This window comes from Diceros bicornis, chromosome 3, assembly GCF_020826845.1.
Source record: "Diceros bicornis minor isolate mBicDic1 chromosome 3, mDicBic1.mat.cur, whole genome shotgun sequence".
NCBI lineage: Eukaryota > Metazoa > Chordata > Mammalia > Perissodactyla > Rhinocerotidae > Diceros > Diceros bicornis.
Window position 1 is genome coordinate 89,757,024 of NC_080742.1, and position 17,161 is coordinate 89,774,184.

At 40.3% G+C, this 17,161-nt stretch overlaps 1 gene segment (V, D, J or C); it reads left to right on the forward strand.

The window, feature by feature from the left end:
- Nucleotides 1-1,129: 1,129 nt before the first annotated feature.
- On the forward strand, nt 1,130-16,388 carry LOC131400280 (T cell receptor beta variable 3-1-like). The segment is given in 3 exon segments: nt 1,130-1,441; nt 1,571-1,968; nt 16,317-16,388. Coding segments are annotated over 3 exon segments (519 nt in total).
- Nucleotides 16,389-17,161: the final 773 nt, after the last annotated feature.

Consider the following 17,161-nt stretch of genomic DNA (forward strand, 5'->3'; position numbering starts at 1 on the left):
CTTCCTGTAAAAAACCAGACCCTTCTCCCCTCTCCTCTCAACACATGGCAGCCCTAAACAGAAGTCTTTCCTTTTGCCTCATCCCCCAAGAAGAGAAGAGAAGGAGAACCAGAATTTACTCTTGAAATACAAGTGTTTCAAGAAAATTTTGGTGGAGATATTTGTGATTTGGGGGATTTCTCATGTTCCTTACACAGAACTCTATCTACGCATTTCTGTTTTTTAAGCGCGTGTGTGTGTGATCCTGGTGAAAGTACAGCAGCTTCTTGCCAACCTCACTGCTCTGATCTGAAAGGAATTATGACTCTCATTGTGGCCACATCTTCACATCCCTTCTTATCACAAGATAAGCAAGTCTCCCTGAAGGAAATTACAATAGTGAATAAAAATGCATTTACTACTGGTTGTAGGTTGCTCACCGATAATAGTGGTAATGGTGGTGATAAGTTTAGGTTACATTTGTCTAGCACAAATCCATTTCCAAATGCTTTTTAAAACCTCATTTTTGAGAAGAAAGCCAAGTCAATTATTACATATTAAAGTTAATTTTCCATTATTATCCATAGGGTCTGATTTGCTAATGTAAAAAACATGAGTTAGTGCTGTATATGGATGTATGTCAACCAGTTCTGAACATTCTAAGGTCACTTCCAGTTGCTGCAAAAGGGCTACGTTATTCTTAGAAGGCCGGACATCGGGGTTGTGTTGATCTGAGGGGTACAGATCCAGTAGGGGCAGAATGAGGAACTAGATACTGTTCAAAGCCTTATTGTAAATCACCCTGCTGCAGAGATTTCCCCAGTGTAGGAAGGCTGCCTCTAGACACTTTTCTACTGGCCACAAGGAGGCGCTATGGTGTCGCGGATAGCCAAAAGTTGTAGTGAATTTCCTTGATACTCTGAAAAGTGTATCCAGACAGAGGAATTCCAGGGCTTGGTTTCTGTACTAAGGTGGGGATAGATTGCAGACGTCAGTCATTCATCTGTGACGTGGATAACAAAACATAAAGACATGATCTCAGCAGGTTTATAAGTGAGACTTTAGCAGAAGCTATTCCCGTGTTGAGGAACCTCTGAGTTGCCTTATAGAATGTAAGAAACGAAGGGTGAGATGAAGAGGCCTAGGCAGACATGGGGCGGATACAGGAACAGGGGCAAATAAGGGAATACCACATCTGCCTCATACCTGATCCAGCCCAGCCCAGACTCCCCTGCCAAGTAAGAAACTGTGTCTATTATCACACCAAGGAGTGACCCTCGTCCTGGTGAGGTCAACAGCAGCACTGTCACCATAGGCAGATCTACCTATCGGGAACTGGGGACTCTCTGCACTCCTACCTCTCAACCCAGAGTCTGCCATAGACAGAAGACCTAATCCTGTTGTGACTCTGTCATGGGTCTCAGGCTTCTCCACTGCATGGCCCTTTGTCTCCTTGGAGCAGGTGAGTCCTGGTCAGAAAGGAAATTTTTAACTAAAGCTATCACGTCCTCAGTTACGTACCTTAATTTTATGGCAGCAATATCCACCTCCTTCTTGATTCTGTCTCTATATTTTCCTTCTCTCTCTGCAGGTCACATGAGTGCCATGGTCACCCAGAACCCAAGATACCAGGTTACCAGGGAGGGAAAACCAGTGACCCTGAGTTGTTCTCAGAATCTGAATCATGATACCATGTACTGGTACCAACAGAAGCTGAGCCAAGCACCAAAGCTGCTGTTCTACTACTATGCTCAGAAAATTTACAATGAAACAGACACCTCTGACAACTTCCAACCCAGATGGTTTAACACGTCCTTCTGTTCTCTTGGCATCCGCTCACCAGGCTTGAGGGACTCAGCAGTGTATCTCTGTGCCAGCAGCATGGACACAGAGCTAAAGTGTTACCTCCCCTCTGCTCATAAACCTTTCTGTTTCCCAGATCCAAGAGCCTTCTTAGACCTCCCTCCCCTCCCTCAGCAGCAACAGGAAGTGGGTTTATGGGTCTCATTATCTCCTTTGTAGACAAAAGATGGGCATAAAACTACAAAAACCATCGACAGTTACGCCAACTGTTTAAAAGTGGTTATACTGCCCCAACATTCGGTTTGTGGCATTTTGCCAGGATCATTCAATTCACCCATTCTGTTCTCTTCAGTAGATAAATAGCAACTTTTTTTTTTTCAGTTTTTTGTTTTGTTTTGTTTAATCTAAGTTGGAGACTTAGAAATACATTAAAGAGCAGGCCCAGGGAAGATGTAGCCCCATTCTCATGAATCCTTGCCCTAAGGAAAAGAAATGGCCCTCATAGGCAAGTGGATGTGGTCTCACAGTGTTCTTACCAAGTAGAGAAGATTAGAACTGCTAAAAATTTGTTCCAGGTTTGAAGAGAAATGAATTGCCTGGGACATACATTATTTATAATGTATTTAGCTATTTTGCCTGATATAAACCTGTATGAACCATTTAAGTGGCACATAAATAGGATCCATATCAAAAGCTAGATACTGTGCTTTGGAAGATATAGTAAAATTACTAGAATTTTCTCTACATTTTAATATTAATAAAAAGTGTAAGTACTACATCTTCTTTGAAAGAAAAGGGATTTCTAGCTTCTACTAGAAAAACTCTCTCAAAGCCAATATGTATCTTATGTTCTTTGCTAGATTGAAATATTTATGACGACTGATTGATAAGTGGATTCCTGAGTAAACAAAGTTTATCAGTGCAAGATGGAATTGGCATCTGCTAGCTATGAGAGGCCTGACTCAGAGGATGAGAATGTGTCCTCATTTTAATTTTGAAGAACACATAGACATTCCTACTAAGGAATAGTTTATTACATCACTACATATAGTCCACAATAATGTCACATGTTTCTAATTTTTTAACCAAGAGGCCAAGAAGTACCACCCAAGATCCAATTCTGATAATTTTAAGTAAAAATTAGAGAAGCTAAAACTGTCATCTGGGCCACCTACCATCTAACAATAATATCCTGCTTTTCCTCTCTCTCTTACTCACTATACATCTACACTGCTTTTCTCACAAATTATTAAAGCTTGTGTCTTTTTATTCTCCTGTGTAGATTTCAATTTTTTTCTTTCATAAAGTGAGGTGTTGGGGCTAAATGTCTCTGGGGCCTCATCTCTCATCTTATAGCTCTATGATACAGTCTAGAATATTGACGCGTCTTGATTGAAATGCCAAAAAAAGCTCAACCAGGGGGCCTATTAGACCCTCTTTAGATTATGTAAACACTCCACATCCCCCTGAAAACAGGAAGGAGAGAAATGAAGAGCACAGACTCATTATCTCATTCCAGGCCCAGATAAAATGTGAGACCCGGGACTGAAGATACAGATGCATCTGGTGCTCCAGCACCCTGTCTGATCCTTATACCTGGATGGCTTCAGAAGGCATGATGATGGAGAAGGAGGTGGACAGGGGCAGAGTTTGACATTGCTAAGCAGAGCAGCAGGTAATTACCTTGTTCTCTAGGGGGTGTGAAGGTCACTAAAAGTGCGAGGACACATTTAGGGAAGGAGGAAATTAAATCTTAGGAGAATCTGTTGAAAAAACTGGAAAACACACATGAAGTCATGGTGTTGGATGATCTGGGAGTTTAGAGAGAGGAGGGGAGCAAGAGTGAATAGTTTCATTTTTTTTTTATTGTGACAAGAACACTTAACATGAGATCTGCCCTCTTAAAATTTTAAGTGTAATGTGATGTACACACACACTAAAATAGTATTCAGCCTTAAAAGAGAAGGAAATTCTGCAATATGCACAGCATGGATGAACCTTGAGGACACTATGCTAAGTGACATAAGCCAGTCACAGAAGGACCAATACTGCATGGTCCCACTTCTACAGGAGTGAGTGGATCCTTCCTGGGGTATGTCTCATCCCAGCTACAGCTTCCTCTCATCTCTCTCATTTTTGTTCAGGACTTTCATTTCCCAACAGCCAAACAAGGACATCTTTTAAGAGTAGAATCTCTGTGAAGATCCAGTGCCATCAGATGGATGTACAGAACCTATTTTCTAGAACTTTCAGTTACCTCAGCAGAGCTTAATACTGATAGTGATCCCTACCGAGCACCACTAACCCACCTATAAGAAATGCATTAGTCCAGGTCCTCCAAGAAATAGATGCCATGGATTAGTCATGAAGGGATTTAGTAGAGAAAATGACTGTGAGAGAAAGTGGGAAGGAAGCTGAGGAGGCTGGGCCATCAGACTGTGCTGCAGATCTGACTCCTGTAAGGAGAGAGGGAGGGAAGACAGAGGAAAGGAAGAGAAAGGGGGGAAGGAAGCAAGAAAGGAAGAAAAGTTTGTCTTAGATTGTACTGCAGTTCTAAGAAAATCTCAGCAATTCTAGGTGAATCATTAAGTGAAAGTGGAGCTATGGAGCTTCTGTGCTTGTGGCCTGCCTCTCTCATGGGCAGAACCTCTGCACCTCGGCTCCAGAGTGGGGGGCAGGGGCAGTGCCCACTTCTCTTAGAATGATCTGCCTGATCTCTGAGAGGGTCCCTGGGTGGGGTGGTATGCCCTCGTCTTCTTCACTTGCTCCTCCCACCATGGAACATCTGCTCTATGAGCAAGCCAGAATGCGGTAGATTGGGGCCTAGTATTCTTGGTCTGTTGTTCCTGGAATAGAGGGTGCACCCTATGAGTGGGCATGGGCGCTGGGTGGAGGAAGGGAGCTCAGAACTCTGGGCTGCACCAACAATAGCGTTTCTACAACATGGAGCTGGTGGGAATGAGAAGTGCCGGCAGCCTGCCCCTCCCCGGGGAAACTGAAGGATCCCTGTGTTCTCCTCCACACCCACAAGGAGCGGAGCTTCTGGTACACTGAGCTTGGGCTGGTGCAGGAGGGAGGGAGTCGTAGCTCAAACGCCACAGATTCTGTTGCTCTTACCAAGATTTAGTAGATTTCCTTGAATAAGTGTTTCTCCATTTGCTGTATGATCTTGCAAAAATTTTCAGAGGCTTTAAATGGTTGTTTCTAAATTCACAGAAGTTATGTTTTTTCTCTGGAAAAAGGGAGTTCAGAGCTCCTCATGCTGCCATTCTGGAAGTGATTCTCCCCCCAGTTAAACTATTTACGTAAACAGGCGACCAGCCCTTGGGCTGTAATTTGCCAACTCCTGCTCTAGCTTAATTTTGTCCCACTACTAACACATGGCCACTCTGGACATGCTGATGAATCTTTTCTGTGGTTCCTCTCTAGTATTGTTTGAAGATTCATCCTACACAGATACAGATTATTCCTTCTGATCCCTTTGAAGATTTCTGGAGATCTTGGTACAGCTTCCTCCTCTCTGTAGTCTTCCTGTCCAATTCCAGCTCCCTTGACCCCTCTATCTTTCAACCTCTGTCTCCTCAGCTCAGGAAATTTTCTATGCTCTGGTTTTCTCCCCTCACTGTGTGTAGACATTGCCCCATTTTATTCTTGCTTTAGAAGAATCACAGTCCTGTGCTGCCTGTTTTCCAATGACTGAGTACACTTATTTCAGATATTCTGTTTATTTTTTTTTGACTTGTTCAGAGTAGGATTCTGATTTCAGTGGATAGATTTAGGTTCTTGAAACTGGACTAAAAAATGAAAGAATAGATAGGAGATAAGAAATCTAATTGAAAACAATGTGAAGGAAGCTGAGAAAAGAGAAATTTCCAGGGCTCAGTGTATAGTCAGTATTGTCAAATGCTTCAAAGATATCATCCAGCAGAGAAACCAAAAATAAGTCTTTGGTCTAGTAAGTATATACTGTTAATGTTTAGGTTTAAGGTTTTAGGTTTAAGATTCTAACTTTAATGTTAAACTTAGAATGGTTTCATAAAAATGGAAATATTCTGTGAAAAAGCTGAAGATGGCATCTAAAGGAGTATTTCTCTGTGTTGAAAGCAAAGATGTCTTTGTATAAAGACTACTGGATTCTATGAAATGATCACATCACAGAGTAGCTGCTCACGGGGGATGAAAAAACCTCAGAGAAAGCCACCTGACTGTTCTTTCCCTAATTCTACCATGTGCCCGATATTCGTCTGCTTCATAATCCTTTGTCTCCAGGGTGCAAGTAAGTCCCTGTTCTGAACTTGTCAGTCTTCTGCTCTAAGCCTTTAGTCCATGTCATCAGACTGCCTCATGGGCTAAGTCTCCAACTGTCGTCTGCTTTCTTCACAGGCACCCTTGATGCAGAAGTCACCCAAACTCCAGGGCACCTGGTCAAAGGGAAAGGACTGGAAGTAAAAATGTATTGTGCCCCCAAAAAAGGACACAGTCATGTTTTCTGGTATCAACATATCCAGGGAAAATAGTTCAAGTTCTTGATTTCCTTCCAAAACAAAAATGTCTTTGATGAAACAGAGATGCCCAAGGAGAGATTTTCAGCAAAGTATCCCCCAAACTCACCCTGTAGCCTGGAGATCCAACCTACAGAACTGCAGGATTCAGCCGTGTATCTCTGTGCCAGCAGTGAATCCACAGTGTTCAATATTACCTCGTCTTCATGCACAAACTCCTTCTAGGCCCAGCGCAGGAAGCAGATGGTTTAGCAGGTTGAAAGGAAATAACAGAAACTAACTAAAGCTAGCTTGAGCCACAGGGGAATTTACTGTGAGGCTAAATGTATGCCCCATAGAACCCCAAACCAAGAACACAGGAATTTCTCAGGAACAAACTGGAATGAAGTCCTGGCATTATGACATGGCTGATTTGCCAACTCTTATTCCTTTTTCCACTTTGTTGGCCCTACTATTCTCCCTTATTATAAATTGTCTCCTCCATTTCTTAGATCTCACAATCAGTAGAAGATTATAGACTCTGATGTCAGCCCTCCAGCCATGCTGAGAAGAAGCAACTCAATTTTCTCTCATGTAAGATTACAAATCCATAAAACAGAAAAAAATGATCCTGTTTTACTCAAAACATGTTCTTTGAAAACTCAACATTAGTCAAGGGTTTTGAAAAACTCAACGTTAGCCAACGGTGTTGGGTTATTTTGAACAACATGGCAGCTGGGTCAAAGATTTCAAAGAGAGGAATTCTCTAATTAGGGGCCAGGACACCCAATAGGTGTTCATCACAAGTGAGGTGTGAAGGGTAAGTAAAACATTTACTGGACACAGAGAATCTAGGAAAAGAGAAGGAATTAGAGGGGATGAAATCCTTAGCTTTTAGAACAACTTCAGACCAAGTGAAGACTCCGGCTAACTTCTCTTTAAGGAGTAAATCTAGGTAACACAAAAAACATGTTAATTTTAAGTGTGACAACTTCAGACCCCACAAAGTCATCAACTAGTTTTTGTTGAGCTGAGGGTGGAGGCAGACTGATATGTTCTCAGTGGAAAAATACTTAAAGTGCAGACAATTCAAAATTGATGTGCTGACAACTGAAAAATCCTCAGGTATGTGATCCAGATTGTAATGAGGGACAATACATTCAACATCAATAGAAGTGAAGGTGACCTTATGGCATTAACTCTACCTTGGGAGGTCATTGCACCTACTTACAGCAGACATAGTGTTCAAAATACCTCTGCTACAATTTGATGATCCATTCTGTTTACAAAACTGGTCATTTCTATACCACTCACCGCTCAGCTTTAGAGAAGTTTATATATTCTTTCTAGTCACGTCTGCTCTTATTTCAACATAAATTGAACCCAGTCTTCTACTCCCAGAAGTCCAAATATACTTCTTTTCTTCTCAGGCAAAATTTCATCCTGACCCCTGAAAGAGAAGCTCTCATTTTTCTGGTCTATCTAATGTTATGGATTTTTATTTCAAGTTCCTTTTCTAGTGCTCAAAAATGAGTGCCCCTTAGTGTCCATGTATGTACTTCTCCCAGTCCAATTTACAGTTAGTGACCCACACCTTTGCTTTCATCACAGAGGAATCACTCCGTTGGATGCCATCTTCAGCTTTTTCATGGAATGTTTCCATTCTTATGAAATGATTCTCCTAAATATTAAATTTATACACGTACTAGACCAATGACTTATTTTTGCTTCTCTGCTGCTTGATCTCTTTGAAGCAATTGACAATACCGACTATACCCTAAGTCCTGGAAATTTCTCTTCCTCCAGCTTCTTTCACATCATTTTCAACTAGGTTCTTTATTTCTTATCGATTCTTTTTTTTTTTTTTAATGTAGTTTCCAGAACCTATATCTACCCATTAAGGATTCTCTTTCTCAGGAAAATTCCCCTTGTTCTATTTAAATTTTAACATTCTAATATGATGCATTAAGTGATCTTCTTTTCTGTTCATTTAGTCTATTAAAAATCTCTACTCAAAAGTAAATTTAAAGTGTGGTCTGAGACAACTTGCCTCGGTATCACCTGAGGTTTAGGTTCAACAGGTATATTCAGAGACAGGGTCAGAATTTTAGAGTCAGAATTTCTGGAGTTGAGATATAGGAATACATATAATTTTTCCAAGCCCCTGCTGATTTCTGTTCACGCTCAAGTTTGAGAGCTTCTGCTAAGAGAGCTTTATAAGGTTGATAAAATAGCATCTCCAGTGTAGTGCTCTACCATTTTCTTCTTGCTTTTTCTTTTTCTTCTCACTTTCTCTTTTTCCCTTTTCCACTTCCTCTTATGTTTTCCTTAAATTTCAATTTTCCTAAGAATGCTCAAGTGGTTTTGGTGCCTGTTTACATCATCCATGTAACAAAATATACATGAGACCAAACTTTTGGACCAAGGATTCCCCTCTTCCATAGAAGTTGCCCCTGGAGCTGCGGGTGTTGCCAGAGACAGTGCTGTCATACCCAGATCCTACCTTGTGGGCCTGGAGGGAGCCCAGAACTTCTATTCCTCTTCACTGCTGTGCATGAGAAACCATTGCTGGGAGAGCCACGTCCTGCCCTGATCTTGCCATGGACACCAGGCTCCTCTGCTGGGGGACTCTCTGTCTCCTGGGAGAAGGTTACATCAGGAGTGCATGAGAATTTGTGTAGAAGGTGCTGTCCTAGGGCTCCCTGTCACTCTCTATAGCCTCTGTCTTCTCTCACAGAACAAACAGATCCTGGAGTCAGCCAGACCCCCAGCCACACGATCACAGAGATGAGAAGGGGGGTGATTGTGAGATGTGATCCAATTTCTGGTCACATATTTGTTTATTGGTACCTACAGAATCTGAAGCAGGAAATGGAGTTTCTGATTTCCTTACACTACCAAAACACTGCGGGTGATTCGGGGATGTCCAAGGAATGATTCTCAGCCAAAAGACCTAATGGAACATATTTCACCCCGAAAATCCATCCTTCAGAGCTGGGGGACTCAACTCTGTGTCTCTGTGCCACACAGACATTGGCACATTGCTGCAGAGCCAGTTCTTCCATGTGGAATTTGGTCAGATATCAAGGGTCCTCAGATATTGAGGGTAGGGGATTCCGGCTAACCAACTTAGCAGGATTCTTGCTAAAATTAGGCTCTTGAGGACTCCCCAAGAACAAGGCCTTGATGAAAAAGATGAGAATGGATTCTTGAGGTATAGAATGGACAGAATTTGAACACTTAATTGTTGTAAGGGGTGAGGGAGATTAAAGAGATGAAGACAATCTTTAGATTTTGAGAATAACAAGGTGGTCAACAAATCCAGGGATCACAGATGAAAGAGATTATTCAACAAAGGGATTCACTTTGGCTCATTTTGAAATTGAGGTACATTTGAGGTATCCACACTGATACCTTTATAACTAAGAGAAACTCCCTTTCTCCTCCTTCCGTGGCCAGTGTCCTCACCCACTCCTGCCCCACATTCAAGGCTTACACACACACGTGCACATCCACATGCCTGCACACACATGAGTGTACATGCACATACACACACACACCTACTAAGACATTCATGTAAAGGCACACATCAACTTTTCCTCCCCAACCCCGACCCTCCCCAGCAGAGGGACGTATCAGACTTACAAAGCAATCTAATCTACCTTATTTTTATTAACAATTTTGTTTCATTACTGCCCCCTTAAGCACTTAAGTCTTGTTATATATAATAAGAATGCTGTTCGGGAGAAGTAAAAACTATTCCATATTTCCACTTTTACTATTAAGAGACATATAATTGCCAATTAGAGTTTCTCAGGTTCCCAGTGCATCAAAATAATAAAATACCTAGGCATAACTTTAACAAAAGTGAAAGAGTTGTACACTGATAAGTGTAAAACATTGCTTGAAAGAAATTAAAGATCATCTAAATAAATTGATAGATATCCCATCATCACGGATTGGGAGACTTAATATTCTTGAGATGGCAAAACTCCCCAAATTGATGTACAGATTCAACTGAAGCCTTATCAAAGTTCCAAAATTCCAACACCTTTCTTCTCCAAGAAATTGATGCTAAAATTCATATGGAAGTCCAAGGTACCAAAATTAGCCAAAACAGTTGGAAAAAGAAGAACAATGTTGAACATCTCACACTTCCGCATTTCAAAACTTACCAGAAAACTACAGGAATCAGGACAGTGTTGTACTGGAACTGGATAGACAGGTAGATCAATGGATAGAATTGTGAGTCCTCAAATAGACCCATACATTTATGGGGAACTGATTTTAGATAAGTGTCAAGACCATTACATTAGGGAAGAACAGTCTTTTTAACAAATGGTACTGGGAAAACGGGACATCCATGTGCAAAAGAATGAAGCTTCATTCCTTCCTCATATCATATACAAAAATTAACTCAAAATGGATCAAAGACCTAAATGTAAGAGCTAAAAGTATAAAATTCTTGGAAAAAAACACAGATTTAAATCTTTGTGACCACGGAATAGGCAATGATTTCTTAAATACAACACCAAAAGCACAGGCAACTAAAGAAAAAACTAAATCAATTGGACTTTTTCAAACTTAAAAAATGTTTGTTCTTCAAAGTACACTTTCAAGGAGGGTAAAGACAGCCCCTAAAGTGTGATAAATATTTGCAAATCATATATCTCACAAGAGACTTGTATCCAGAATATGTACAGAACCCTGGAACTCACCAATAAAAGGATAAATAATCTAATTAAAAAATGAGCAAAAGATCTAAATACACATCTCCAAAGAAGATATACAAATATCCAATAAATACATGAAAATATTCTTAGCATCATTAATCTTTGGGGAAATGAAAATCAAAATAACAATGAGATACCATTTCACATTCACTAGTGAGTAATAAAGATGACAGATAACAACAAATATTGGTGCAGATAAGGAGAAATTGGGACCCTCATGCATTACTGTTGGGAATGTAAAATGGTCCAGCCATTGGGTAAGATAATGGGCAGTTCTTCAAAATTTAAACATGGAATTACCACCTAACCCAGCAATTCACTCCTAGGTGTATACCCAAGACAGTTGAAAGCATGTGCCTACACCAAAGATTTTACATGCACATTCAGAGCAGCATTATTCATAACAGCCAAAAAAATGAAAACAATTCAAATGTCTGTCAATTAATGGGTGGATTAACAAAATGTGGTGTATTCATACAATGCAATATTATTCAGTTGTAAAAAGGAATTATGTTCTGATACATGCTATAACATGGATGAACCTTGAAAAAATATATGCTACATGAAAGGAGCCAGACACAAAAGGGCACATATTGCATGATTCCATTTACATAAAGTGTTCAGAATAGGCAAAAATCAGAGATAAAAAGTAGATAATGGTTGCCATGGGTAGGAGGGAGGAGTGAATGGGCAGTGAATTCTAATTGGTATAGGTTCCTTTTTGGAGTGATGATTGCACAGTTGTATGAATATACTAAAAACCACTGCAGTGTATGCTTTGAAATGGTGAATTTTACCGTATGTGAATTATTATCTAAAAAAAAAAGATATAGAAGCTCAACCTAAAATGATTTCAAATATTCCAGCTTGAATTTCAGAAATAATGAGTATATTTTCGAGATATTATTGTGAATAGGAGAATGTGCTAATTTGTATTGTATATCATCTTTATTGATGAACTTACCAATCTTCTAAAAATATTAAATATTTTACAAACTTCTCAGTAAATGTACTCTTTAGGTGGCTTAAAAAATTAACTGACTGTGATGTGCATAATAACATAGATGAGTCTCTAAATAATTACAATGATGGAAATAAGCCAGACACAAATGAATACATACTATATTATTCATTTATATGAAAATCTAGAAAATGCAAGCAAATCTATATTGACAGAAAGCAGATTAGTGATTGGTTAGAGATGGGACAGGTGTGGGAAGGGTTGAGAGGGAAGGATTACAACATGACACAAATAAATTTTGGAGGTGTTGGATATGTTCACTATCTTGATTGTGGTGATGGTCCCATGTTTGCATACATATGTCAAAATGTTTTAAATGTGTTCAGTTTATTTGTAAGTAAATTATACCTCAATAAAGCTGTTTCTTAAATTGAGATATAATTAGCACACAACACTGTTTAAGTTTCCGATGTATAATTTGTTGATTTGATACATTATATATTGCAATATGATTACTACTATAGTGTTAACTAACACGTCTATCGTTTCACATATTTATTATTTATTTTTTGTGGTGAGAACAATTAAGATCTGTCTCTTAGCAGCTTTGAAGTTTATAATTCTGATAAGAGTAGAAAGGAAATCCAAAAGTGTTTGGCAAAGTGTCTAAGCTGGTTTATTTGTTTGGAGAGGGATAAGTGAAATCAAATGGTATTTTATACCCTACTTATCTTGTAAACTTACTCAGTATTTCACAAATTAATTTTTATTATCCATCTGTCTGTAGTTTAGCCAATTTGTACACTGTTAAGAAGTGTTCCTTCCATTGAAGGGTGGGGGCACATTACCAGGGCTTTAAATGACAGGGAATGAGGAAGAAAAGTGAGGGCTATATTCTGAGGCTTTAGCCACTGGAAAGAATCTTCAGCTATTTGCGTGCTCATGGTGGAGGGAAGGTACACGCAGTTTTGTCAGAAGAGCCAAGTTTGAAAGTCTGAAAGTGGAAATTTGATCAGGTAAGTTCCAAATGCCAAAGGCATTACATACATTATAGCAATTGTCTCACGGCCATTTGAGCTGCTGGCGATAGCATCAGCATCACTCTCAGCAAAACATCAGGACCACCGCTTTTTCACTCCTCCCATTCCAACACACGATTAACTGCTTTCTTCTATTGACACTCATCACGATGTGATTGGAAGCTAAGTCTGGAGGGAGAAGGTTTGGTTTGGAACATGGACTAGCCGACAGGAGAGACTAAAAAGGGATGGTCCTTATCTCACCTCTCTGATTGTGTTTGAGCCTCGAGACAGGAGACTGGTAACCAGCAGCTGATGGAAACTTTCACAAGTTGTTCAGTGAGAGTCTGCATATAAGCAGAGCTTCTTCAGGCCCTAAGAAACAAGGATACCTCAGAGATAACGAGGTGACAACTCATTTCCCCACGTCTGTTGTAAACTCCACCACTGCCCTAGCAGCCTGAGGATTAGTGGGTTTAACACCATCGAGGAAAAGTCCCTTTGGGCTAGGCAAGGGGGCTCAGTGATGGGCATTTTCATCAATGCTATTTGGCGTACTTCCAGGAGAAATAACTGAGCTGATTCCGAGTGGTGACGGCAGCTACATTTTGGATGAAGTGTGCATTTGAGGAAGCCTACTGAATACTTCCCAAAAGAAGACTCTGTGAGGGAGACCTTAGGATCCTACTATTAATATGACAAGGCTTTGAGCTGTTGCTATTTGGTCACTAAAAGTTGACATGATCTTATTTATTACTCAAATCCTGGAGCACCCTAGTTGTACAGATTACATCTCCTCCAGGGAGCCTGTAAAGTCCAATAGAGCAGCATGGTGCCTTATTCTTGGTATCTTCCTTTCACTATGTCTGGGACAAAGGAAGCTTTCTCAGAATTTTTGTTCAATGCCACATAGTAGGAAAGAAGGACAGAAGAATAGAAGGAAGGAAAATCCCTCAAACATAGATGTCTCATCCATGATTAGAGAAAATAACACAGATAAATAAATAGAACCAGGGACATGAGGTGAGAGGAGAGTTTACAGTTTTTTTAATGGTTGTTCTTTGAATTATTTATATCAAAAATTAAAGTACCAATAACAAATGACAAAAAAAGTAAATTATAAACGATAAAATAAGGTTCCCTCAAGATGCTTGAAACCATTACTGGGCTGAGATGGAGGAGGGAAAGAGGAAACTGAGTCAAATCATTTCATTTCTCTAATTTTTTCCCAAGTAATCCCAATCTCTCCTCCCTGTCCCCTCAATATATGTCACCAAATATCATGTCTAGTGACTACCTCTACTCAGCAACAGAAAAAGGAAAGATGATATGAGCCAATGAAAGGAAAATAAAAGAACAAAAGATAACAAAAAGTGGAGAAGGAAGTGGTAAAAATTAATGTCTTAGAAACTAAGGACCAATAATGAAGACATTCATCTCTCAACTTGCCCTGCACAACACTGAACCCCACACTAACACATATTAAGCCAGTTTGCACTTACAGTTAAGAAAAGAAGATGTCCCATTCAACTGATGTGCAAGATCAGTTCTAGAGACAACGGAGTCCACTGGAAATGGTGACCTCACAGGAAGACTCACCTCATGGGAGGCAGCTGCAAGGTCTGGATCCCTGAGCTGCTGCAGTCAGCACCCTTCCTTGGCCCTGCCTGTGGGCTCCCCTTTGTGCCCAACTCTGCCATGGGCACCAGACTTCTCTGCTGGATGGTCATCCGACTCCTGGGGGCAGGTGAGTTCTGGGCCAATGGATCAGCATCACTGGGCTATGTCTGTGGCTCTATAGCTGTATCTCAAATATACCCTGGACCTCCATGTTGCCCGAAGATTTTCTGAAATGTATTGACACAAAGAATGAAATGAAAACAAAGAATTGCATTATGGAGTGAAAAGAAAACTTCATGTGACTTTTTAAATGCACTCACAATACTTAAAAGATATTTGAACTAGCCTTAGGTTGCTTTATTGTAAGGTACTCACTTCCTCTGCATTTAAGACTTGGTCTCATGTAATCTTTTCTTTTCTGAGGTCCCACAAATGCTAGCATCACCCAGAACCCAAGACACCTGGTCAGGGGGAGAGATCAGGATGCAACACTGAGATGCAACCCAGTGACAGGACACAATTACATTTACTGGTATCGGCATCTCCTGGAGGAAGGTCTGAAATTCATGATTTACCACCAGGAAGAAAAAGTCTTAGACGAGTCAGGAATGTCAATGACACACTTTTCTGCTGAACTTCCCAAAGAGGGACCCAACGTCTTAAACATCCAGCTGGCAGAGCTGGGAGACTCAGCAGTGTTTCTTTGCCAGCTCCTGATCCACATCAATGCAGAGTCACATCCTCTCAATGTACAAACACCCTCCAGGCCTCGCCCCAGAGACAAGCACAGGCTGGGGGAGGGGACATATTGTCTGATTAGGGAACAAATCAGCTATAAGTCATTCTGCAGGGTGATGATGGAGATAGATAGGGGAGGACTGTAGAAATATCACGGAACATCCCAGCAGCATCCTGCATCCTGAGCAGCCCATGCTCAGGATCTAAGGCTCTATCACACAAGAAAGGTAAAGATTTTTAAAAACTGAAAATAATTTGACAGGTTAAATTTTCATTGACTAACATAGTTCTCTTTCCGTTATTGCACACTCTATTTCAAGTTCTCTGTTGCATGCTTCGAACACAAATTTTATTTAATCAGCAAGACAATTGAGCAAAGAGAATAATTGTATTCATTTTAAACATGAGAAAACATGGTTCTAGGAGTTCATTTTCCTTTCTCAAACCCCCAAAAAAAAGAGAGAGAGAGAGAGAGAGAGATACAAGATACAAACACAAGTTTTTCTGGCACAAAGTGTTGTGCTTTTTATACAATGCTGTGCTGCCTTCTATACTTTCTGGAATAATCCAGGTTTTGTCCCTTGCCCAGTGCCTATGAAGCTATGAATAGAAGCCAGGATTAAGAGCTCTTGCTATAGGATATCCCAGAGATGGTGGAAATGGAGTTGGATAAATTAGTCTGGGATTTAGAAGACCGGTCTGGACCCAAAGTATTGTTCATTAGAAACACATCACCTCTACCTTTTGTTATCTCAGTAAATAATTTTTTAATTCTCATCATGCAACATGTTGGGCACCTAGAGAAAAGTGTTTATTACCATTTTCTTTCATGAAACAATTTCAGAAAATAAAAAGGCAGACGAATGCAAAGTCACTTCAAATACACACATACAAGGCAGTCCTCTCACATGTTAGGAGTATAAACCACATCATTCCGCTGTGTTTTCTGCATTTGATTTTCTGAAATTATTTCATTTCCCAGGTCCCGCTCCTCCCTTCCCTGGAGGAGGAGGTGGAGGAGAAAAACTGCGAGGGGGACAAAAGAGCACAGTGACTGGGCCAGAGGGGGAGTGAGAGGCACTGGAAAAAGACACCCCCTGAGTCAGACCTGAGCAGGATCTGAGGAAGGAGGTTTCAAGGTGGACTCACTCCACTTAAAGTTCCAGGCACCTGATGGAAAGATATCCTCTTCCCAATATCTAGCTTCTGAGAGAGAAAAAAAAGGCAAAAAGATAAGAAGAAGGGTCCTCTGGCAATGGGGTAGTGAAGAAAAAAAATAAGAAAAACGGGAAAACTTATAATCCTAAAAAACAAAAGAGAATCACAAAAGAAGAGGACTCAAACTACCCCACTATGAAAACAAACAAACTAAAGTTCCTAACGTGTCTGCACTCTTCTAGAATGACTGGAAGGGATACTATACCTGGGTATATTGTAAAATACTTCAACATCACGAAAATGAACAAGAGGAAAGCAAAATCCATAAAGTAGAGGAAACCTCTCGCCTGTCACCATCTCCCGCCAAGAAACAATCACGAGTAAGAAGAATAGGTAAGTCTACACTCCGGACAGAATTAAATAGACTCAAGCAAGCAGTTGAAGATAGGATAACCCACCTATAACCAGAAGTTCAAAATTTAACAACAAAATGGCAAAGAAGGAGGAACAAAAAAGAAAACTGGTTGACCTCAGGAAAGAAATGAAAGAAAGAGACAAAATGATCTAGGAAATGAACAATAAATTAAAAGATACCAAAGGAAGAATAAACTCAATTGGAAATTCAGTAACGGCATTGAAGAAAGGCAGGGAAACTCTAAGAGAATGAAA